Here is a 26,555-nt window from a genome sequence, read left to right as displayed (position 1 = left end):
ACCTCCTGAGAAAACTAGGTTGCTGCTGGAAGAGGTGCTAGTGAGGCCAGCAGGGGGTGCTCACCCTGTGGTCTGTGTGGGCCCTAGCGCCCCAGTGTAGTGATGGGGACACTATACTGTCAACAAGCACCGTCCTTCGGATGAGACATTAAACCGAGGTCCTGACTCTCTGTGGACATTAAAAAAATCCCAGGATGTCTATCGAAAAGAGTAGAGGTGTGACCTTGGCATCCTGGCTAAATTCGCCCTTTGGCCTCTGACCATCATGGATTCTAACAATCCCCATATCTGCTGATTGGCTTCATCACTCTGTCTCCTCTCCACCAGTAAGCTGGTGTGTGGTGGGCGTTCTGGCGCACTATGGCTGCTGTCGCATCATCCAGGTGGATGCTGCACACTGGTGGTGGATGAGGAGATACCCCCAGACTATGTAAAGCACTTTGAGTGCCTAGAAAAGCGCTATATAAATGTAATGAATTATTATTATTATTTATTATTATTATTTATTTGAGTTTTGTGTTTGCAAGCAATACAGCTGAAAACAGGCCACAACGTTAAACCTAAGTGCTTCACAGAAGACGCCTAATGTTCTTTCCAAAAAAACAGTATAAAGATAGCAATCCAAACAAGAAATGTCACTCAGAGTGTATATACAAAACAGTGATCATGTTTTAAATTTGATGCCTGAGAAATAGTTTTTGTTAATGTGACAAATGTGTGCACTGCAACAAATATTTATCAACATTTAATTAGTCACATCAAATTCTAATTTTGACAGAAACATCTAGAAACACATGAAATTGAATATTAAGCATGCATTTCTTTTGGAGTGTCAAAGTTAATAAAGGAACCGTTAATGTTTTCTGTGGCCTGGAACATTGTGTGACCATTTGCTAGAGTCATGTTTATTACATGTATAATCAGAAATTGGCTTATTTGAAATCCACTTTTTATTTAATCTTCCACAATACAACTTTTATTTGAATATCAACAAAAAATATTATAAATAAAATGTTTGCAAATTGAAAGCTCTTAACTGAGGTATTACAGTAAAAATGACAAAAATAATGTAAAAATTAAATAAAAATTTAACACTGTGATAAATGTCAATATGATAACATATGTACTTGTTACATGGTAACAAAAACAAGGCTCAACAACAAAGATGAAGGCCTGGGGTCAGAGAGAGTTTCTGTGCTGCCTGAAACCACTTCACTTTTGAAGTATCTTGGATGTTTTGAACTTTATTGTTATCTCTCTTGCTAAAATAAGTGATTTGTTGAAACTGAGAAAGATTTGCAGTGTTCTTCAAATGCATCTTCTAAGTATTGAAACTTGCCATTGTATGCAATAGAAGCCCATTTCCATCACTGAATAAAAATGCATACAGTACATACATAAAATAATAATAATAATTACTTTTTTTTAATCTTAAAATTATTATCTTAAAAAAAAAATTCAGAAATGCAAGCTATAGTCTAAAATTTGCGAGATGTTAACTGAGAATTATCTCTTTTTTTGTCAGTTTACGTCAGGCTCTTTTGTTTTGTTTTTCCACCTGCCATAAAATACATATATATGACCTCTCATCTCACAATCACAATTTCTTTCTTGCAATTACAAGTTAACACCTTGCAATTCTTCCCCCCCCCCCTCAGAACTGTTAGTTTATACATTGCAGTTTTGACCTTTTTTATATCTCACAGTTGATCTTGAATTTAGAATTCTAACTTGAATTTAGTATTTAGAAGATAAAAAACTAATAGATAAAAAGGTCACATCTTTTGTGAGTAAAATAATTTGTAATAGTTTTCTATTTAAGATCAGTTCAGTGAAATAACTGGAACCTTTTGGGGAAATCTGTATATTGTTGAACCATGTTTTGAGCCCGGTTTGTGGTGTGTATAAAAGCTGTCAGAAAAAATGTAAAATTGCATTTCAACCATACAAATACAAAATAAAATAATGTATTCATTCATACTTATAAATAGCTACATGAATTGAATGTATCCAAACAAGTCTAAACAGTCCTTTCCATAAAATTTCTAATTTTCCGTAAAAACTGAATCCACTTGCTCTGATTTAAAGACATAGTTCACCCAAAAATGAAAATTTGCTGAAAATGTATTCTCCCTCAGACCACCCAAGATGTAGATGAGTTTCATCAAAACAGATTAGGAGAAACTGTTTGAAAATTTATCAGCTGTTTGAACTCTCATTCTGACGGCACCCATTCACTACAGATGACCCATAGTTTGGATGTTTGGATGAAGAAACTTGGATGGCCTCAGGGTTAGTACATTTTCAGCAAATGTTCATTTTGGGTGAAGTATTACAACATTTCATATAACTGTACATGAATTTTCAGTAAAAAGTATCACTTTAATTTTTAAGATATCATGACAAATGTAATTACAACAAACCGTTAGACAGCATTTGAAAAATACTATGGATACACAACACCACTTACTGATTCTCACCGATGCTGTGGAGAATCTGTGTCACACTCTGACAAAATGGTTTCACTACAACGGCCACTTTAAGTACAGCGCCAGGCAAGTCAACACTTATGTACAATTAATAGAAAAATCATTTTCCACCTGTGTGCACAGGTCAATGGCTTTAGATACTTCCAGTGAGTCAAACTCTGTATTCATGTTGAGAGTTGTGATTTAAGAACCTTGTAATACTCCGGAGATTAAGAGCTTCAATATGAAACACATTCAGATATACAGAGTTCATTTCCAAACTGCTGCTTATACTCAGCTGGTTCTGCCTTTGTTCGGTTTGTTGGAAAGTCAAGTCATTGAAAAGCAAACTGCCCTGAGGTTTGGTCAGAAATATGGGCAGATGGTATCTCGGTATACACTGTGATAAACAGTCACAGGAACTCAGTTCACAGTACTGTAAAGAGTTCACAGCCCTGTCTGCAAACACTCATCTCATCTTCCTCAGACGAATTCTGTTCTCCTTGTCCCTCTTCTTTAACACATTGATGAACTGGGTGAAAAACAGCTCCTGGTCTTTCCTCTTCAGAACCTGTTTGAATCGCGGATCTTTTCCAAACTTTTCTGAAAATTCTTTGAACGTCGACCTACTCAAAAGAGAAAATCAGAATGAGATCCTTGACAGTCAACAGATGTTTTACATCATCAGTGTTATGGTCCACTATTGTTCAGCTGTAAGAGGTCTGATTTTTTTTATTTTATTTTTTATTGCAGACTTTGAAACCTGCCCATAGCAATAAAGCAGCCAAGCACAATAAAGCAGCAGAGCACAATATCACGAAGAAACATCCCTAATTTTGATGCATTTGTTATCTCCTGAAATCTTAACTAAAATCTTTTTCTTGGGGGTTGCAAACTGGTTGCTAGGATGCTGCTATGATTTCTCTAGGGTGTTCTAAACACACAGATATGGTGTTCTGGCTGGTTATCAGGGTTTTGCAAGGGTGTTCTGAGAGGTTGTTTACTGGGGCAAATCATGTTGCTAGCATTATAGGTTAAGAGTAACGCAATTTTAATATTAGCATTAGGGGTTTTCAAAAACCTTACTAGAAAGATATCACTCAAGTTTTGTTTCCTTGTGAGAACTTGCAATGAGAGCATGCTGATGTAAATGAGGACAGTTTGTAAGAGATATACAGGTGAACCTTATTCCCCTGATCTCAAGAGGTACACTAGTGACTGACAATAGAGGATACTGTCTTTAGCATCCTTGTCAGTGCGCCTGGCTCACATGCTGGAAACTGGTTCAAGTTCTGCTAAGGGGTGCATTTTCCAAAAGCAACTATAGCCGCAAGTTCCATCTTTATTCACAGAGTTCAATGGACCTTCCAATCATAGTTATCTAACGGTGCTTTTGGAAAACACACTTAGAGCGAGCGGGTGGGTTACATTGGTGCCGTGACCCGGATATAGGGGGATATATTCACCAGCAAAGAAATGGCAAGACTAGAAATATCATCATCACTCCTGAAAACTCCCCCTCCCCTCCCCTCCCCTCCCCTCTCGCTCTCCCTGCACTCCTGCACCATTGGTAGCAGTTTGGGAGAGTTTTCAGGAGTGATGATATCACTGCACTTCCGAAGTCGAAGAGCTGCGAAGTTCTCTTTCTTCTTTTTTATCCACTTAGAAAATCACCACGTTTTATTTTGTGACACCATAGTTACTTGTGTATCTACACATGTAACCGTCATTAAATAGGGAAAACATGGAAGAGTTTGGTGGCTTCTAAATTTATCCCTGTTTGGATCCTAAGGAATGAATGGTGCTAAGCTAAATGCTAGCATAGTGGTGCCGCGCACTGCAGCAATTAAGTGCATGCACTGAGACGGTTGAGGGAAGAACTTAAAGGAAAATAAGGTGAAATAAGGAAATAAGGAAAAACTGGTGGTGTTCTACTTTAATGCAAACGTGCATCTATATCGTATTTCCATCTACTGAGTATTCAGTGATTTAAGATGATCACTTCTTAAAAATATGTTGTTTTGCTTCAAGGACAGGAGTTGTGAATGTGTTAATAACAGTGCACCAATTCATGTCTCTTAGTTACAATTTCACAATAAATTAATCATGTAAAGAACAGAAATGAATGAAAGAAGTTCTCTGTTCATCCTGCAAAGAGGAAACGTCATACTTAGTGTTAATCCCTGTGGTGTGTTTAAATTTACTTTTGTGTGACACCTTTAACAAGAAACAAGGTTATCATCAAATACACAGAATCTAAGGAAATGAGGACCCAAACGGCAAAGACCATCAGTTATTAACACCTTTGCTGAATAAATAATCCGCTCTAGAGAAGGATTTTATTAATGCATCAGCTAAAGCAGTCACACTAATTTCATAAGCTCACCTGGATGTGACTTTTGATTCCTCTAGCAGTTTTCTGTACTCTTCTTTCGCTTGATGGAGTTTGCACTTTTTCTCTTTGTGCTCCTCTTTCATTCTTGCTTTGACAAACTGATCATAAATCTAAAGGGCAAATAAAAAATAAAAATACATAAAATAAATCTTAATTATTTTATTACATTTAAAAATAAATGGATTTAAGATTATTTATTTTTAATTGCAATATTTATTTAAAAAATATAAAAAATAAAAATAAATTAGTTTAATATTAATTCATTTTTGATGTACGAATCCTCAATGATGTGATATACAGTATATAGTTACCTTGATGGAAGACATTTGTTCTTACCACCACCTACTACTTTCAAAACCACAGTAGGTCTGTGGAAATGTAGAGTTAATGAAGTTTGAAGATTTATTACTGTTTGAGGTTGATGTGAAACCTTTGTGTCATACCTGTTTTCGTTCCTCTGGATTTAGCAGTAGGTACCGTGGATCAAATACAATTTTATGCAGTTCTTTCTCCCAGGTGGAGAACGCAGACACCTGTTTAAAACACACAGGTTGAATAATGCTCATCCAGAATAATTATGCCATTTCATTTTAAGATTCACAGTGTGTGCAAATATACAAAGTCTGTAGAATTTTTGGTGGGTCAAATAATGGCATAATTGTAACTTTTAGGTGAATAACTTGATTAACGTTTATCTCATTTATTTCTTTAAGGCTGAAGTTTCATTACCATCACTGGATTTCTCACCCCTCTTTCCAGAAGCATGTCTCTGAAGTGGCCGATCCGGTGCTCCAGCGGCAAAACCATCCGAAGAGATGATCCATTTTTTCCTTCACACTCAACAGGATGGTCCAGTCTTCAAAGGAATGGAAATACAACAGCTTTGATGTGTAATTCTGTTCATATTTTTCTCAAATACAATGTAAAAATTTGGTGCAGAAACAATTTTCACTCAGAAAAAAAAAGGCATTTTTTGCAGTTAAAGGTGCATTAAGTGATTTCTGAGACACTGTTGATATTTAAAATCACCAAAACAAATGCACCCCTACCCAAAAGGACAGGATATATAGCTCACCCCCAAATGAATGAACATGGTTCACAATGCATGTAATTTCCCGATCATAAGTGTACACACCCTTTACAGCTGATTGGCTACAAGTGTAATTTGGTGCATGGTCCGATCAACTTTCAACAGCATTTTCAGTGGTTTCTACGCCCCCACCGTGGGCATAACATCAGAAATCGCTTTTACTGCAGCTTTAATTTCACAAGCAAAGAAATGGCAAGAAGCAAGTATTTTCTTGTAATATGTATAATGTTTATAACTTTAAAACATCATTTTTACAGTGTATTGATTCTGCCCAAACTATCAAGAAAAGCACACTTAGCTGATTAAAGACTTGTAAATGGATAACTCACGCAAATGTCTTCAATTATTTTGCAATAAATATTATGTAAATTAAATATTCTTGTAATTTCAGCAATTCTTTTTCTTTTGCTATCATTAATTTTTATCATACACTGCACAGTTTGGACACACTTTGTTTCTCTTGATCTTCAAAACTTATTGATCTAAAGGCTTATGATCTTAAGTTTGGAACACAAATTGAAATCATGACTATGATTTTTTTTCTTATTTTTAAAACAACATTTTTTTATTACTTTTTTCATTAAGTATTTGAAAAAATAAAAACAAAAACATATCACCCAACCAGTATTAACCTCAAGGAAAAAATCCAGAACAAATCCAAACGGCTGTAAATGAAATATACAAAATAAACAAAATCTCTTCAATATTTTCTTGGAATGTAAAATGTTTTTTTGTCTCTACGCAGACATTTGGGTGTACTTCAAACATCTGACTGTTCAATTTAAATCATCTCCAAGAGAGACCGAATGAGAAATTCACATCAAGCTGTGAGTGCAGATGTTGCCCACCAAAAACCGGAGACTTCCTGTTGAGCTGCGATTATTAAAGTGAGTGACATACAACACATCTGATTCAAGATCCTCCTCATCAGTTAAAACAGACTCAGATCTGCTGTCATATTTTACATGGCTCGACCCTACTTACTTGTAGCGTTTAGTCTTTAAACTATGTTCCTCTTCATCATCATCCTCATCATCAGCATCAGCATTTGAGCCATCGTCTGTTGATGGAACAAATCAGGCAGTAGATCACTACATGTGATAAATTGTACTTGGATTTAACATTGTAAACAGAATATCAAAAGAAATGAGAGATAAATTAGTAAAAGTATGCCAGAAGCTTGTAAATTAATTTATGCACACAACTCAAAGCTGATCTGTATTGATATACCCGGCTCATGCCAGGTTGTTAATCCGAGAAGTACAATAAGAACACATTCACTTGAACGGACATATTTAAATTATAGACGGTGGATAGATTAAGGTCATCAATAGATAATCTCCACGAAATGGCAATAAAGCTAAATCAATAAAGATGAAAAACCTACAGGGAAATCAAGCCAACCGTATAATAACTTCCAGACAAGATCCAGACTAATTCAATATTTGCAGAGCCAATTCATTGGATTACTGCTTTTAGTTAATCCACGAGAACACCAGTTCTGCTGTCAGTGGGTTGGGTGTATTAAAACTTTTGCTTGAGAGTCATCACACTGTGAGGATTAAACTTTCTGTCAACTTCATCCCTTTATACAGACTCTGCTCCTGTATTTCATATCATAAAGTCGTGAGTTACACTTCACTGATTCAGCAACTTAATCTGAACATAAATGAGTCTTACCTTGAGGCTACAGTAGGGCTTGCCAACCTGATCTCATTAGTATTATGCTACTGTTCAAAAGTGTGGGGTCAGTACGTATTTTTTTTGTTTTTTTTAAAGAAATTATCAAAAGTGACCGTAAAGACATTTATAATGTTACAAAAGATTTCTATTCACAAAACATACTGTTCTCTATTTATCAAATAATCCTGAAAATAATGATTTCCACAAAAATGTTAAGCCGCAAAACTGTTTTCAACATTACTAATAAACAATAAATGTTTCTTGAGCAGCAAAGCAACATATTAGAATGATTTCTGAAAGATCATGTGATACTAAAGACTGCTGAAAATTAAGTTTTGCCATTACAGTAATAAATTACTAATTTATTCCGGTTTATATTTAAGCAGGGTTTTTTTTTGTCTTTTTTTTTTTTTTTTTTTTTTTTTACAAATAAAATATAAAGCATTTATTTGAATTGTAAAAACATTTCACATCATTAGTGTTTTTACTGTATTTTCAGTCAGATAAATGCAGCCTTTGTGAGCATAGGAGACTTTTTTCAATGAATGAATGAATGAACTCTTATTTTATGTCAGGTTCTTGGAATATGCAGTGAAATCACAGGGTGATATGTTTAGATAGAAATTAGATAAAATATGTTTTATGGCATCACATTTTTTTTTTTTTTTTTTTTACACAGTTAACACATTTACTGAATCTTGCATAACAGTTTTTGTCTAAATACGATGATGTTTCAATTATAATTCATGCTCGCTAAACTTTTGATGTTAAATTATGTTTCACTTTGTGTCATCTGAATTTCATTTGTAAATAAATTTGCCATTAAATGGGTCAGAAAACACATTGCCTGCATACCAATTTGTAGACTATTCATCCTAAATGGCATCTAAAATTGTCCTGAATCATATGGTATGCTTAAAGATTTTGTTAAATATGCCTGAATAATCTATTTTTTCCAGCCAAAATCTTACCTAAAGAGTCTTTCTTGCGTTTATGTGGCGGGTCCTCAATGATTCGATTGAGGTCTCCACGGTCTTTTAGATCAATTGGTTTCTCCCATACTGACAAATTCATGGTGGGATTGAAGAAAAACACCCTGTCGTCACCTGTCCACACTACACACCTACAGAAGAGAACGAGAGATGCATTGATACATTCATATACACACAGAAACAATCCAACAGGCTGTTTGTGGTATTCCCACTACGTGACTAAGAAATCCTGATGACGAAAAACAGTCCAAGCAGCACCAAAGTGACCCAGAGAGAGGATTCTGGGTCACAAACGCCAGTCTTCAACAGGTTCAGAAGATTGTCAAATGGATAAATCGACAATATGTCCAGCATCAAGTATCTACAAGCCTATTAAACATTTAAGTTTTATGTCACAAATCCAAAAGCAACCAATTTCTCAGATGTTCCGCATGTTTAAGAGCCATTTCAGGCTTTATTCAGGGCATGTCGGATAAAGTATTCATGGATTCTGCAGTAGTCTGTGAGGTAATTTGATACAACCTCATGCCAACCATGACAAACCAATCCTGACATTTCATTTTGCAACCCCATTGGATCAGGGAGATCGGCAGTGCCTTCCTATACCATATGACTGACCCAGTGATATAAAAAAAAATCTTTGAAGCGCAGCACCCGCTCTGCTCATATGCAGTTATTCATAGTGCAAACATATGGTTAGCACTAGACACATGCTTCATTTGTCTTTCCATTAATATTGCAGGGATTTAAATCATTTCTATGCAACCTCCATATAAAACAATAACTATAAAATTAACTTTTGAAGCAAGAGCTCTACCCAAGAACCATTTTATTGCTTGGGGTTTTTCTTCTATGGCTTAGAAGATGCAAAAGAGTGTATTTTGTTTCATGCTAAAATACAAAACTTTTTTATGCCTTTGTTTCATCCCGGGTTACTATGCAGAACAACTATAAGCTATTCTTACATCAGATGCCCTGAAAAATGCAAAACACTATCATAGTCCAATCCACAAGCAAATGGCTCCTATCAACTTACATTTTTTAAATGAACCGAAAACATACAGAACAACCAGCATAATCTAATTCATAAGGCAATGACTCGTATGTTCATCATATGTATCCAAGTTCCTTAGCATATCCAAAACTTCAGAACTTGATGATGTAACAGAAACTATGGACTCTCTCTTTTCTAGCACTTTAAATACAGTTGCTCCTTTACGCTTAAGGAAGGTTAAGGAAAACAGTTTGACACCATGGTATAATGAGCATACTCGCACCCTAAAGAGAGCAGCCCGAAAAATGGAGCGCAGCTGGAGGAAAACAAAACTAGAGGTATTTCGTATTGCTTGGCGGGAAAGTAACATATCCTACAGAAAAGCATTAAAAACTGCTAGATCCGATTACTTTTCTTCTCTTTTAGAAGAAAACAAACATAACCCCAGGTATTTATTCAATACAGTGGCTAAATTAACGAAAAATAAAGCCTCAACAAGTGTTGACATTTCCCAACATCACAGCAGTAATGACTTTATGAACTACTTTACTTCTAAAATCGATACTATTAGAGATAAAATTGCAACCATTCAGCCGTCAGCTACAGTATCACATCAGACAGTGCACTATAGACCCCCTGAGGAACAGTTCCACTCATTCTCTACTATAGGCGAGGAAGAATTGTATAAACTTGTTAAATCATCTAAACCAACAACATGTATGTTAGACCCTATACCATCTAAGCTCCTAAAAGAGATGCTTCCAGAAGTCATAGATCCTCTTCTGACTAAAATTAATTCCTCATTGTCATTAGGATATGTCCCCAAAACCTTCAAACTGGCTGTTATTAAGCCTCTCATCAAAAAACCACAGCTTGACCCCAAAGAACTAGTTAATTATAGACCAATCTCGAATCTCCCTTTTCTGTCCAAGATACTAGAAAAGGTGGTATCCTCACAATTATATTCCTTCTTAGAGAAAAATGGTATATGTGAGGATTTCCAGTCAGGATTTAGACCGTATCATAGTTCTGAGACTGCTCTCCTTAGAGTTACAAATGATCTGTTCTTATCATCTGATCGTGGGTGTATCTCTCTATTAGTTTTATTGGATCTTAGTGCTGCGTTTGACACAATTGACCACAACATTCTTTTGCATAGACTTGAACACTTTGTTGGCATTAATGGAAGTGCATTAGCATGGTTTAAATCGTACTTTAATGACCGCCATCAGTTCGTAGCAGTGAATGAAGATGTATCCTATCGTTCACAAGTGCAGTATGGAGTACCTCAAGGCTCAGTACTAGGGCCGCTACTCTTCACGCTTTATATGTTACCCTTGGGAGATATCATCAGGAAACATGGTGTTAGCTTTCACTGTTATGCTGATGATACTCAACTCTATATTTCTTCGCAGCCCGGTGAAACACACCAATTTGAAAAACTAATGGATTAGATAGTCGATATAAAAAACTGGATGACGAGTAATTTCTTACTGCTAAATTCTGAAAAAACAGAGGTGTTAATTATAGGACCTAAAAACTCCGCTTGTAATAACCTAGAACACTGTCTAAGACTTGATGGTTGCTCTGTCAATTCTTCATCATCAGTTAGGAACCTAGGTGTGCTATTTGATCGCAATCTTTCCTTAGAAAGCCACGTTTCTAGCATTTGTAAAACTGCATTTTTCCATCTCAAAAATATATCTAAATTACGGTCTATGCTCTCAATGTCAAATGCAGAAATGTTAATCCATGCTTTTATGACCTCAAGGTTAGATTATTGTAATGCTTTATTGGGTGGTTGTTCTGCACGCTTAGTAAACAAACTACAGCTAGTCCAAAATGCAGCAGCAAGAGTTCTTACTAGAACCAGGAAGTATGACCATATTAGCCCGGTCCTGTCAACACTGCACTGGCTCCCTATCAAGCATCGTATATATTTAAAAATATTGCTTATTACCTATAAAGCCCTGAATGGTTTAGCACCTCAGTATTTGAATGAGCTCCTTTTACATTATAATCCTCTACGTCCGCTACGTTCTCAAAACTCAGGCAATTTGATAATACCTAGAATATCAAAATCAACTGCGGGCGGCAGATCCTTTTCCTATTTGGCGCCTAAACTCTGGAATAACCTACCTAATATTGTTCGGGAGGCAGACACACTCTTGCAGTTTAAATCTAGATTAAAGACCCATCTCTTTAACCTGGCATACACATAACATACTAATATGCTTTTATTATCCAAATCCGTTAAAGGTTTTTTAGGCTGCATTAATTAGGTAAACCGGAACCGGAAACACTTCCAATAACACCCTATGTACTTGCTACATCATTAGAAGACTGGCATCTACGCTAATATTTGTCTGTTTCTCTCTTGTTCCGAGGTCACCGTGGCCACCAGATCCAGTATGTGTCCAGATCAGAGGGTCACTGCAGTCACCCGGATCCAGTACGTATCCAGACCAGATGCTGGATCAGCACCTAGAAAGGACCTCTACATCCCTTAAAGACAGCGGAGACCAGGACAACTAGAGCCCCAGATACAGATCCCCTGTAAAGACCTTGTCTCAAAGGAGCACCAGGACAAGACCACAGGAAACAGATGATTCTTCTGCACAATCTGACTTTGCTGCAGCCTGGAATTGAACTACTGGTTTCGTCTGGTCAGAGGAGAACTGGCCCCCCAACTGAGCTTGGTTTCTCCCAAGGTTTTTTTCTCCATTTTGTCACCGATGGAGTTTCGGTTCCTAGCCGCTGTCGCCTCTGGCTTGCTTAGTTGGGGACACTTCATCTACAGCGATATCGTTGACTTGATTGCAAATAAATGCACAGACACTATTTAATTGAACGGAGATGACATAACTGAATTCAGTGATGAACTGCCTTTAACTATCATTTTTTCATTATTGACACTGTTTTCCTAATGAATGTTGTTCAGTTGCTTTGACGCAATGTATTTTGTTTAAAGCGCTATATAAATAAAGGTGACTTTGACTGAATCAAAAACATACATCAACATTACCAGTTTGATTTGTGAGGACTCTTATGAACTGGTACTTTTTAGGGAATAAATATGTATTGCACAGCCTGTGCAGAACAAATCAGGATCAAAACATACAGCACATGTATGTGTAATCCCAAACAACACTTATGAACTGATATAACTAATATTCCAAGGTTTCCCATGCAATTTACAGAATTAGCTAACTAAAGAAAATATACATGTATAAATTAACTATGCCCAAATGAAAAAAAAAAAAACCTTCACAAATGATCTGTCCTGATATAATATGAGACATTATTGAGGTCTCTTCTTGAATTATAAATAAAATAAATATCCAACAAGTTGACAACAATAAGCAATAAAGCAACAATCTCAGTTTGTCCTCCATTCAATCTCACTTTTGACACATTTAAGACACTAAAGAGATCCCATATGAGCTTTCCTTTGGGTTACATTCTAAATTTTAACAAAGGAATCTAACCAACATCAATATCTGGATAATCACACAACAGCTCCAGTTCTGGTGTCATCAACCACATGTTAAATGAATTTAACAGTGAAGCCAGTTTGTGTGATTCAACAAAAGCTGAACGCGATAAGCCATGACACCTCCTGGGCTTAGAAAATGTGTGTGTGAGTATTTGTTTGCAGTGAAGGAAAGCCCACACTGCTTTGGCAGAGAAAAATGGAAGACTTGCGTAACACGTCGTCCTAATGCAGGTTTTCGATTGGGTGTCAGTGCATCTGTTTAGCACTGGACGTTTGCCATGTGCACTGCTGTATTTTATTCAAGCATGTATTACTGTCATCAAACACTTATAAAGCGGCATGCATCATTTAAATGGTGCTAAAACTGCTGACATTTATGACAGAATGAGAGGAGATAAAACAAACATCTTTGTCACTATAGAAGAACAAATTGGCTATTAAAGCATTCCAAAACAGAGGAGAAAACAGCGCACTTACAACAGTGGCATTTAAAAGAGTAGGTTGACACAGAGACAACTGTGTGAACAAGATCGATTGGTCATTATCTTGCATGCAGAGAGTCATTTATTAGCAATAAAGATGCATCAAATTGATGGCGAGCCATACAATCATATTTTCGTGGACAAAACGGGTCATTACCATGGTGATCCAGGTATAGGTGTAGATGCAACTGGCCGCTTGTCTTTGAGCGAGCTGTCCTCATCCATACTGACTTTAAAAGGCCCATCCTGCACACACAAAAAGAATATTAGCTTGACATTTAAATTTAGAGAGAAAAGAGAGAGAGAGTGAGAGAGAGAGAGATTAAATTACTAAAATTGAAATCTTAAATAGAAATATGAAGAGTTAATTTGCAAAAACAGATAAATGTTTTTAAAAATTCTAAAAAATCTTTTTTTTTTACATCGTGCCTTTCAATTAATCTCAATCAAACTGCATTTGTGTTTTTTTTAAGTAAAATATAGTAAAAATACAGCTAACTAACAGTATAAAAAATACCTAAACTTAAAAATAATAACTAAAAATCTAAATACTCCTTTTTTTGAGTATCTTATTTTTTATTATAGAAATACGGTATATACAGATAATTCCAAATCACATCTGAAATCGAATCAGTCAGTTTGGTTCTGCAGCAGACTGCGAGGCTTTAAAACAGCACATATGTTGTTTTCTACTCTGTTATTATGCAGGCAAAGTGAACCTCAATTATCTCACCCCAAACACAGGTTACCGTATTTTCCGGACTATAGGTCGCACTTTTTCATAGTTTGGCTGGTCCTGCGACTTATAGTCAGGTGCGACTTATTTATCAAAATTAATTTCACATGAACCAAGAGAAATGAACTTAGAGAAAACATTACCGTTTACAGCCGCCAGAGGGCGCTCTATGCTGCTCAGTGCTCCTGTAGTCTACACTGAGCAGCATAGAGCGCCCACACGCGGCTGTAGACAGTAATGTTTTCTCTTGGTTATTGGTTCTAAATAAATGCGACTTACAGTCCAGTGCGACTTATACATGTTTTTTCCTCATCATGACGTATTTTTGGACTGATGCAACTTATACTCAGGTGCGACTTATAGTCCGAAAAATACGGTACAAGTGTAATAATCAAATATAGTGTTGATCATCAATCTGATAAATAGTGTAGATGTGTTCAGCCTTGAACACACACTCAGCAAACAACAAATTATCCAGTGCCTGCACGACCGAATGATGCAGATTACTGATTCTCTGCATAAGGTCGGCCAGCAGGCTTGCACACTTTTAACGGTCAAATGAATTACCGTTCTAGGGGAATTGGCTAATTAATCTGGCTGAGAAGATTTTAAAAGCCGTCACCTATGGGGACACTCTGGTACAGCGCTCTTCAACAAAAGAGATTATTAACTCAATCTTAATTGGACTCCAGATCTGATTGTGCCCGCAGTCTGACCTTTTCTATAAATCAGTTCGATATTCTTTCTGCCTCTAAGACAATCCTGAACATTTTTTTACAAAGACCAAGGTCTAGCAGCGAATTAAAATTATGGCAATGGCAATTATGTCAATGTATCCTCTAAAATGGTTTTAAGAATCAAATACAGCTAATGAGAGAATGATATGAGGACTGATGAAAGAATGATGAGGATTGCAAACCTCAGCTTTAGCCTCTGGGTTTGGATTACGGCGGAGCACTAAGGCATCTGTGCAGGATGGCTTCTTCAATTCCAAAATCTTATCTGAGGACAGAGATAAATGCTCAGTATCCCCCAATGCCAAAATCCACATTTTTTCTTCAAGAAATCAACCTCATTAAATTCCCATATTCACTTCATCTACAAATCAAATGTCTGTGGGATCAAATTAATCAATGAATTCCCATAATGAAAACACTGCAAATCAGTTTATACTGAGAGCTACACACACACATATGTATGTGTGTATATTTATTTAACTTTCTATTCATTAAAAAATCTTGAAAAACTTTCTGCAGTATAATGATGCTGAAAATTTAGCTTTGAAAGCAACAATAAATTATATTTTAAAATATAAAATAGAAAGCAGTTATTTTAAGTTTAAATAATATTTTAGAGCAGACATACTGTATAAACAACTTAAATGTAACAGTTAAAAGTATCAGCATATTAAAATTATTTCATAAGGGTCATGTGACACTGGAGACTGGAGTAATGATGCAGAAAATTCAGCTTTGATCAAAGAAATAAATGACTTTTTAAAATATATTAAAACAGTTATATTAACATGTAATAACACTTAACAATAGCACAGCAGAATACACTTCTTTCAAAATACTGAATATCTTACTGAGCCCAAACTTACTTCCAACACTTAGTTTAATTCACTGTGTTACTTGCCATTTCTTTGTAATTAATTATGATATTTACTAGCAATTTCTGAGTGAAAATTGTTTCTACAGTACATCATTTTTTTTCACACACAGATACACAGCGTATTACATTGAGTACAAACAATGAAAATGCCATTTGCTCTTTATGAATATTGACAGAATATTCAGAAGATCAATAATGTATTATAACGCCAAATAACACCTTGGGCATCAAATAACCTAGAGCCGGCCCATGTCGTTAGTCAGTCATAGTTTGAACACACTCAAACTCAGTCTAGTCCAAAATAATTTTCACTTTATCTCCAAGGAAAGGTATGAAGTTAGATGTGGCAAGCATAAGGTGGAGTGGAAATCAGATGCGCTGCTTGATCTTTTGTCCTGCATGAAATTAAACTCAAACAGGCTGCACACTGAATTCAGCAGCTTTAAAAACAACAAAGAAGCGTCATGGAGAAAAGCTCTTGCTCAGAGGTGAGAATGACGTTAGCTGAAGGTTGCCTTGATTCTACATATTCTGTAAAATTAAACACAAGGCATGCAAACAATTAATTCTGACAGGAAATACAAATGGTCAACTTATACATTTCAGTCTTTTCCTCGTACAAAGTAGCAAAATGACTTCAGAGGACTTGGATTTAGTGCATCAGTCATATAGACTTGTTTCTTAACATTGTAAACTACCATCTGCATTCATAGTATGTTAAAATGTGCTAGCAAGAACTAAACATGTTACCAACTTGTTAAAACAAACTTCCTAAAAATTAGTTAAAAACTCATTTATTCTCCCAGGCTTTTTTTGCAAAATGCTGTTCAGTGATATGTTGTTATTTGTGAAATGTTTATTGTGTATATGTTGTTTGTTTATTTATGTTTTTAGAATCTGTACAGCACATTGGTCAACTTGTTGTTTTTAACCGTGCTTTAGAAATAAATTGCCTTGCCATGTTAAACGTGTTAAATTGTGCTGGAAACATGCTAACAATTGTGTTAGAATGTTAAAAAATGTGAACAATTTACTTAAACACACAAAAATGTGTTACAAAATACTTGCAACTTGTTAACATATGCTACAATCATGCAAAAATATGCTAGATTGATGATAAAACTGTGATGCTGTGCTATCAACTTGTTAAAACATGCTAACAACATGTTAACTCTTGCTTTAAATATGCTAGCAATGTGTTTGATCATGTTAAAATGTGAATAATTTGCTAAAACATGCAAACAATGTTAAAAATGCTATCATCTTGTTAATATATGCTAACAAGATGATAAAAAGTGCTATGCTAGCAACTTGTTAAAACATGCTAGCAACATGTTAACTCATGCTAGAAACATGCTAGCAATGTGTTTGATCATGTTAACAATGTGAACAATTTGTGAAAACATGCCGACAATGTGCTAAAACAACTTGCTAAAATATGATAAAAAATGTGTAAATATGTAAACAGCATAATAAAACATGCTATGCTAGCAACTTTGCTAAAATATCTACCAACATGTTGAATCATGACAAAAAAACGTAAGAAACTTTTAAAGGTCTAGTGGTCTTTTGTGGTTTAGTGCTCTGATAGGGTCTGAAGTAATCTAAAATCTGAGTTTTTATTGGCCTGTCTGGCATTTTCAGGCTAAGTATAACCTCCACACTTCAAGCTTTTAAATGTTAATTTAAATTTCAGGCAAGCCTATACCAAAGTGTGTCAAACTTGATCCGGATTCTTCTTCAAAAAAAAAAAAGCTAAAATTTTTGAACGGAAGTATTATGTATACAGTTAATGGGGGCATGATGGGAACAGCAAGTAATAGATGACATATAAAACAACTTGCGCTGACACATCCTGATTAAACTTAGATGAAACTGTTCTGGCCCCATAGCACATCTTTGTGTAACAACAAGCAACTGCTTTGCAATAAAGGCTGAATGAAGCTTCTGTTTGATTTATATCAGTCATCATCACAGAGCTGGAAGCGTTGATGGAAAACCTCTCATCCACGCCTACACAAACCATTCATCTGTTTCTGTCAGTGCAGACACTTCCATGGCATGCTTCCACTCTGAGGTCTTATGTAGACGGAAGACAATGGAGAGGAAAATCTGTGTGGCGACTAGTTGAATCACAAGCTGTTTATGCCGTGATAAACACAAGGCTGCTGTCCAAAATATGTGTCAAATAGGGAATATGGAACTACACCATAATGTGGAGGGAAGGAAGGAAGGAGTGTGACTGTTGAACATTGCTGGACAAGTTATATCTGTTTAACTAGAGTGTGCAGACTCAGATGTATCTAGTAAAAAATGCAATGAATTTCATGATGACTGGAAAAGCAAGTGAAAAATGGTTTTCATCCTTTTCTCTATGATCCCTTTATTAATAAATGTGAAAGGCTATATAGCAGATGTCCTTTAATTAAAGCCTCCTTTAGAAGTGCCTGCAAGGTTGTTATTTATTTAGTTATTAATTTATTTTTGTAAAACAAACTTGTCGAATAAATCACTAAAAATTGATGCAATTTCAAAAACATTCCTCACTTCAAACATGGCACAATAATAACTCCATTAAGTAAAAATGGCCTGGGCTGAAAAAAAAAAAAAAAAAGTTTCTTTGCATAGGTATTTTTTAAATAAAATAAAAATATCATACTGTAAACCGTGGCTGCATTTGTTTGATCAAAAATACAGTTAAAACAGTAATATGGTGAAATAATATTACAGTAAAATTTTAAATATTATAAAATGACATTTATTCCTGTGACATTTTCTCCAGTCTTCAGTGTCACATGGTCCTTCATAAATCATTCTATGATTTGCTGCTCAGGGACAATTTCTTAATAGCATTAATGTTGAAAACAGTTTTGTTGCTTATTATTTTGTGAAACCATATTGTGAAAATGCCACTTAAGATTGTATTATATTTCATGTATGCTATCTCACCTGTTACTCTTTGCTTTTTCCAGTTTCCAGTAAGTAGGGTCACTCCAGGAGCAGTGAGTGATGTTACTGCGGTGATCCGAGAGGGCAGGATGGGTCCCATCAAGCCTTCCCAGCTCCTCCGTGTTCCTGTATGCCACAGAGAGAACATAGAAGAAGAATTTAATATGCATGAAGCACAGAGACCTACTGAGAGAGAAAGACAGAGAATTACAGATTAAACCGAATGGTAAGCCCTAAAAAGTTGGTGTGTGTGTGTGTGTGTGTGTGTGTATACATAGATACATACATACAGTACAGACCAAAAGTTTGGAAACATTACTATTTTTAATGTTTTTGAAAGACGTTTCTTCTGCTCATCAAGCCTGCATTTATTTGATCAAAAATACAGAAAAAACAGTAATATTGTGAAATATTATTACAACTTAAAATAATTGTTTTTAAATTTATTATACTTTAAATTATCATTTATTTCTGTGATGCAAAGCTGAATTTTTAGGATCATTATCACATGATCCTTTAGAAATCATTCTAATATGATGATTCATTATCAAAGTTAGAAACAGTTCTGCTGCTTAATATTTTTTCAGAACATGTGATACTTTTTTAGGATACTTTGATGAATAAAAAGTAAAAAAAAAAAGAAGCTATGTTTTTAAAATATAAATATTCTGTGATAACAATATACACTACTGGTCAGTAATTTGGGGTCAGTAACTTTTTTTCTTTCATCTTTTTAAATAAAATCAATACTTTTATTCAGCAATGATGTGTTAAATTGATTAAAAGTGATAGTAAAGAAAATATATTATTAGAATATATTTTATTAGAATTTTTATTTATTTTGAATAAATGCAGTTCTTTTTAACCTTTTATTCATCAAATATATTAGACAGCAGAACTGTTTCCAACACTCATAATAAATCAGAATATTAGAATGATTTCTAAATGATCATGTGATCGACTGGATGTTACATGTGACACTGAAGGCTGGAGTAATGATGCTGAAAATTCAGCTTTGCATCACAGGAATAAATTCTTTTTTTTAAAGTATATTCAAATAGAAAACAATTATTTTAAGTTGTAATAATATTTCACAATATTACTGTTTTTTTTCTGTATTTTTGATCAAATAAATGCAGGTTTGATGAGCAGAAGAAACTTCTTTCAAAAACATTAAAAAATAGTAATGTTTCCAAACTTTTGGTCTGTACTGTACATACATTCATACAGCAAACACCCCCCCCCCCCCTTAAAAAAAAAAAACACTGGATCTGCTTCAGCTGAAATAAGCTTTTTTTTCTCTCCATCTCTTTCTTTTTACAGCAGGGATTGCATTAAATCATGTTCTTTCTTATTAACTGTGACAAACTGTGAAAAGTAATGCTATTAGAGATGATGCCAAGGACACACTGCAAAATACACAAACATTATGCATTACAAATCAGTCTGGCTATCCATTTTCCACAAGCCAGTAAGGCTATGGATTAAATTCCCAAATCTCAAACCCGCATAAACAAACCTACAGGAGGACAATCAGCAAAATAATTCCCTAGATCGACATAAATGTTGCTTTCATCATTGGGAATCAAAAGAGCATTTCATTTTCCTCTCTAAACTTATTAAACTGATCAAAGCTTCAATCAAAAGTTCGTCTGAATGGTTAAACACTGAAAATGCTGGAAGAGGCTTGAGGCTTTTTCTCATCAACCGGGCCATATTTAACCTTTAATTTTCTAGCGTCTGTCCAAATTCTGCTCAACAGACTCCGCTTGTTCATAAAGGTTAATTACATTTGGCTTCAGCTCTGGGCTGGGCATTGCTGAAATCCAGAGGGGTTGACAGATTGTCAGGTTGAATATGTATGTGCCATTTCCACGAGCGCAGAAAGCAGATGCATTTTTAAAGCATTTGTGATGTTCAGCTTCACAAAAACGGCTGAAGTTATCAAGCTTTCTGGATTATAAGTGACATTGCCCTTTCTGTTTCTGTTGTTGCCCTTTTAAGCCACAACGTGAAAATGACGTTAAATGACTTCAATTGAAAGAAATTAAACTTGAAAAATAAAATAATACAATATAGGAACAATAAAATATACTAAAAATAGATAGAATTAAATAAATTTTCAATAATACAGTCATAGACAGTTTTATTTTAGTACCATGAGATACTAGTATTGTTTTTATTAATAAATGTGTGTAAAATTCTGACACCATGGTAAACTATATATATATATATATATATATATATATATATATTTGTTATATTAAAAATATGTATTGAATATATGTATCATTTGCAGCTAGACAAAAATATGGTGTAATGCCCTGCATAAAATATATATTTATTATTATTAATTGTCCATATGAAATGAAGTTCTTCTCAAAATCTAACTTTAAATGTGACGATAAATCATTACATTTGTTATTATTTCTGCCTCTCGAGCCTCAGTTCATTATAAAAGAATATCAGTCACCGTTGTGTCCTGTCAGTTACTTTTTTGAAAAGATGTATTGTGCATTATAAGAAGTTAAATGAAGAGGGAGATGATGAGATCTGCTCATTAAAACATTTAATGATGCATGAACTCATGATTTGCATCTGTTCACCGAAACAATATGGCTTTTCTTGCTATTACTTTCAGATCTGGGAGACACACCGACACACACACACACACACACACAGAGAGAGAGAGATGCTGGATTGATAACCTTGGGTAGATACTGATCATTACTATACCCCCATGATATCTGGCTTGTCTCTAGGTTACTGGGCATTCGTTTTCATTTATTTCACTCAAAGTTTTATATGTTGTGAGGCCCACACTCTTTGAGGACACGTCTCACACATATCTCATCAATCTTGAATTAGCTGCTTGTCTTACATATAAAAAGATGAGATTGCTGAATAACAGCCATGCAGGCTTCAGTAAAAAGACACCTTCCAGCATAGTCATTAAATAATTAAAAGCACATGATCAAAAACCTGAAAACTGATTAAAGCTACTAAAATCAACAACGAGAGCGAATCGTTCTCTGTCTCTGCTCTAATACCGCTTTTCCCATGGCATGAGCCTGAGCAAACAATCACAATTTTCATTTTTGGGTGAGCTGTCCCTTTATTTTAAATTTTTTGCTTTGAGGATAAAAAAGGATTAATTTGCTCATAAAGGTTTATAGGTGTCCTGTCTTCACCCTGAACCGAGCGAATCAAAACAGGGTCGATCAGTTGATATTACTCTTGGGAAGGTTAAGAGACTTTGATATGTTTTGATGTCAGGACTGATGGGACAGGGGGTGACAAGAGGACATTATCTGTAATCTGTTGTTATGAAGGCATCAGACAGAGGCAGTGAAAGCTTTCGGAATGACCTGTAGGAGACAAATGGTTGCTAGGGGTGAGAGACAGAGGAGACCTTTACATTCGACATGATGCATGGTGAATGTTTGAGGTTAAAACCCAAGGTCTAAATCTCTGCATTCTGCTGCTCGCTGTTCGTTATTTGGTTTGGTATATTAGCCTAATGTTTTTGGCTAGTCTAAGACTACAGCTTGTATAGGCAGCATTTAAACAGAAATTAAAACCTCATGTACCAATTTTGAGCGTTCTACATAGGCAGCAATTCTGCATGGGAGATTTGACTCATAATTGATTCCAAATAGAGTTTGGCATTAGCATGTCACTATGCTAATGATGCATAAAAATACACAGATCACACAAATAGTGGGCAAAACTGCATTGAGTGACCTTTTTACATTTGTAGACTTGTAAAACATCTGCCATTCCATTGTCAAGTCAATGGGATTGTTAAATGAGGATTTGGTTAAATGTTTGAAATACGGTCTATGGTTCATGTTTTATTCTAGGATATATAATACACCAGTAATAGCTGACTTTTTTTAATGTCTTGAAAATGGAAGGTTAAGTGGCTGAATGGGACTACCGAGGTTGTCAGAGACATCAAAAATCATTACACTGAACAAGAAAACTCATCCGCTTTATACTTGCAGTCTTGCAAACTTTTCCAACACGAACTTTCCAACTTGTACATTAAAAAAATAAAAAAAAGCTGAATGGTGGTGAATGGTTTGTTTTATAGACAATATTTTGTTTGTTACTCCTGGCGATTGTATTTAGGCTTCAAAATTCATATGTTTTTGTGAACAAATGATGAACAAAATGCACAAGAATCATTACTTTTATTGGTCATAGAGCTTCTTTTATGGAATAATTCAAAACCCAATGCACAAATCCTGTTGGCGATATGTTAAGGAAATCATCATGAAACTAGGGACTAGGGACTGGACAGAAAAAGTACAGATAGTCTCATCCATGCTGAAATAATAACTAAAATAATTACGTGTGAAAAGCATTCAGCTTATTGCAGTGAAGATCTGTTACAATGCTGGCTTCCAGACATGCCAGCTTATAAGTTGCACACAGGTATGTGTATACATTTCAAAATATTAGCATAGTCTATTTATGAGCGGACCACATCTTTTATTAGATGCATTTGTCATAAAGAAAGAGGGAAACTGTAATGTACCCATTGTGTATCCCAGTAATTTGTATCAATTTACAATTCCTGTCATGCTCATGCGACCAACAGAATAATAAATGTTTATTTATTTGGGAATCAGAATAGCCTCTTCATTATGAATGAGAATGTATTGCTGCTGCTGACACTGGACCTTGACTGAAGCCCCTTACCTGATGGTATCTGCTCAACGAGACGATTCACTGGCCTTACCATCGGACACGCTTCTGTAACTTCTGATTATATTCATTCAGAGCCGGGTAGCTGATCAATTTTTATGGACCTTTTATTACATCACCAGCCCTTTAAACAAGATCACCACCATGAAGGAGCTAACTAATTATCCTGAAAATGAACAAACAAATGTGACTCAAGTTATATAAGGGAAATACCATGGATTATATTATTGTAAGTCAAGGTAAATAATCATCATGTTATGAAATTTACTGAAAAACAACAAATTTGTTGCATTAAATTAGCATTTCATTTAGGGCTGCACAATCATTCGAATTTCTAATCGCGATTACAATTATGAATGCCACAATTACATAATCTTTCAAAGTGGCAATTAATCGCTCAAAGTTTTTCCATTGTTTTAGTTTTAGTATAACATTATAACACCATTCATATTTTTACCTTTTTTATAATTTTAAAAAGAAACCAATCCAATGTTTATTTGACATTTGAAGCATAATGCTATAGAAACGCACTAAAGGTTTTTCAGTTAGAGTGTTTTCAGCTTATTTTCATATAAAAATACAGCATGTAGTTGCATCAAACAATGGTATAAACATATTTCAATGTCAATTCTGATAATCGTAATTACTAATCGCAATTACAATTTCAAGGGAATAATGGACAATTATGATTTTTGTCATAATCATGCAGCCCTAATTTCATTTACGCATGAATCATAACACTCACTTTCAGATTTCAGGCAGTAATTTTATTTATTTATTTATTAAATTTTTTCAATATCTGTCTGAAGTCTATTTAACTACTATACTACAGAAAAAAAGGTGTACATACCTGACCTAAAACCAAATTCGTCTTGAAATCAGAGTAAAAATTTTAAAAGTAGTTTAATCATCCAGGAACCAGACACTTTGTGGAAATTAAAGTTAGATATTAAAATCTGAACAATAAGGAAACATAATGTCTAGAGAAGATTTTGTCTCAATCAATTTAAATTATTTTGAATAAACCAAATCTCTCAATGGTCCAATTGTTTTTCCCAACAGCACATGAAGAGACATCTCAAGTTACTTGAGTTTAAAGTTTTCTGGACTCAAAACACCTTTTGGGTCATTTGAACTTCTAGCTCTGATATCATTGTGGTTTTAATAAGTATTGATGTGCTGCACAGCAATAAACCATATAAATCACCTTTCTGCTTCTTGCTTTCTCAAACTCTAGGGAACAATGATGCTGCTTTTATTCACGTATAATGTGTAATAATATCACATGCTGTGAGATAATTAAACCTACGGCTTCAAAACTATGTGCTTCATAATCCATTTTGTGAGTCATATTATTTACGACAAACTAAGAGTCTCCGTGAGCTGGCTGCCTCTCCCTTCCATTTCAAACCTCGCCCTGCCAAAACCTGTCGTATCAAAGAAACAAAGGAATAAAATGTGACCTAGTTGAGTCCCACGGCACATCAAACGCACATCAGAATCAATGAGCGAAGACGTGCTGTGCATCTGCCAAGAATCACGAGCATTTCAACTCCGGAGACTCCTGTTGGCCTTAAGACGCAACCGAACCGAAGGCTTCCTTTGTGGAGGCATCAAGAACTCCCTCTTGCGAGCTAAACACAGTGGCCCAAGGGCGAGAGTGTTTTGGGAGAGATGAGTTGAATGTTAAAAGCTGTGCTTAAACTCTTCCTTTAATTAATTCTGGGAATTATTATGAAAAGCCCAGTGTGGGTTGGAGTTTAGTGCCTGAGAGATTTAGGTTATCTGGGTGTGAGCCCGCTAAAAACAAAATGAGTTTTATATTTTACAACATCAGCCTATGATCCTTTGATTGGATAATGGGTTTCACTCTGAAGTATCATTGCATTCATTATTGTTGCCAAAACTAATCCCAGTTATAATATCCATGAAATTGATATACGCTATCAGATACAGCTTCTGAAGGCTTCTAAGATGTGTGCTCTCTGAAGTTGTGGCTATGCAACCTATACTGTCAATCCTGGATCCAAATATCTAGTTTGTCATGGTGGCCAAAAGTGAGACTCTTACCCCTTTTAAGCTGTCATGTCTCCAAAACTTTAAAGATGAGTTCCTGTTTGTAATATCACCCTGTCATATAAAAATGATAACACAATTTCACAAGCTCTCGTCATTGCTGCACTCCGGCATTGCCTGCGCTCAATATCTCTCAGTGTAATTTTTCCATCGAGTGGCACTTTAATCAGTCTTTTTTCTATATTTGGGAAAACCGATTGAAATACTGTTTTATACAGTCACAAAATTGCACATAAGCACATGGACGCACATGTACACAGACTTGTCGACCTATGCCTTCTGATACCTATCTGCCATTCTCTCTTTTTGAAGGATGTCATGCCTCAGCAGTGCATTGTGGGAGGACAGTCAGACCTGTCGCGTCAAGGTTGCCACCCCTGTCCTTGCTAATCTCCCCGAACAGATCCGTCTAAAGATCAGGTAAACAAACATCCTCAGATGCGTGACATTAATTTGGGAATTACATGGATCAGCAGGACTGCACAAACTCACAGAGACAGGAACAGTGAGGAACTCAACAAAATCCAGGCAGTTTGAATATTGACATTTGAATTCCATATTAACAAAAGCTCTAATTCAAAATTCCAAAAAATGTAAATCAGTTGTTCCTTATGCAGGGACTCCTGCTTTTACATCTTAAAATTCTGTCATAATTTACTCACCATAATATGCTAAATGATAATATAAAACTATATGACTTACATAATAGACATACAAATTTTCATCATGTAATAAAAGTCAGTGATGTCACTACTTTTTTTTTATATCGGGGTGAATTATTCCTTTGGTTATGAGGTTATCGATGTATTGGTTCAGAGAGATGGATGATACCTTGGTTAAGATCAAGCAAAGGAGTGCAAACCAGTT

The 26,555-nt window shown here is 35.2% G+C and overlaps 1 protein-coding gene across 1 annotated transcript in view; it reads right to left on the bottom strand.

The window, feature by feature from the left end:
• Nucleotides 1–1,648: 1,648 nt before the first annotated feature.
• tcerg1l (transcription elongation regulator 1 like) overlaps nucleotides 1,649–26,555 on the bottom strand; it is an 85,677-nt gene continuing 60,770 nt past the window's right edge. Inside the window, exons 5-13 of the mRNA XM_059532786.1 lie at nucleotides 18,900–19,025; nucleotides 15,256–15,338; nucleotides 13,758–13,846; nucleotides 8,608–8,759; nucleotides 6,938–7,013; nucleotides 5,611–5,719; nucleotides 5,307–5,396; nucleotides 4,855–4,973; nucleotides 1,649–3,094 (exon numbers count right to left, since the gene is read on the bottom strand). Coding sequence (XP_059388769.1) covers nucleotides 2,938–3,094; nucleotides 4,855–4,973; nucleotides 5,307–5,396; nucleotides 5,611–5,719; nucleotides 6,938–7,013; nucleotides 8,608–8,759; nucleotides 13,758–13,846; nucleotides 15,256–15,338; nucleotides 18,900–19,025 — 1,001 coding nt within the window. The 3' untranslated portion in view covers nucleotides 1,649–2,937. The remainder of the gene's footprint in view (nucleotides 3,095–4,854; nucleotides 4,974–5,306; nucleotides 5,397–5,610; nucleotides 5,720–6,937; nucleotides 7,014–8,607; nucleotides 8,760–13,757; nucleotides 13,847–15,255; nucleotides 15,339–18,899; nucleotides 19,026–26,555) is intronic.

This window comes from Carassius carassius, chromosome 40 (assembly GCF_963082965.1).
Source record: "Carassius carassius chromosome 40, fCarCar2.1, whole genome shotgun sequence".
Lineage (NCBI taxonomy): Eukaryota > Metazoa > Chordata > Actinopteri > Cypriniformes > Cyprinidae > Carassius > Carassius carassius.
The sequence above is the reverse complement of the archived record's forward strand: the minus strand, read 5'-3'. Positions and strand labels throughout refer to the sequence as shown.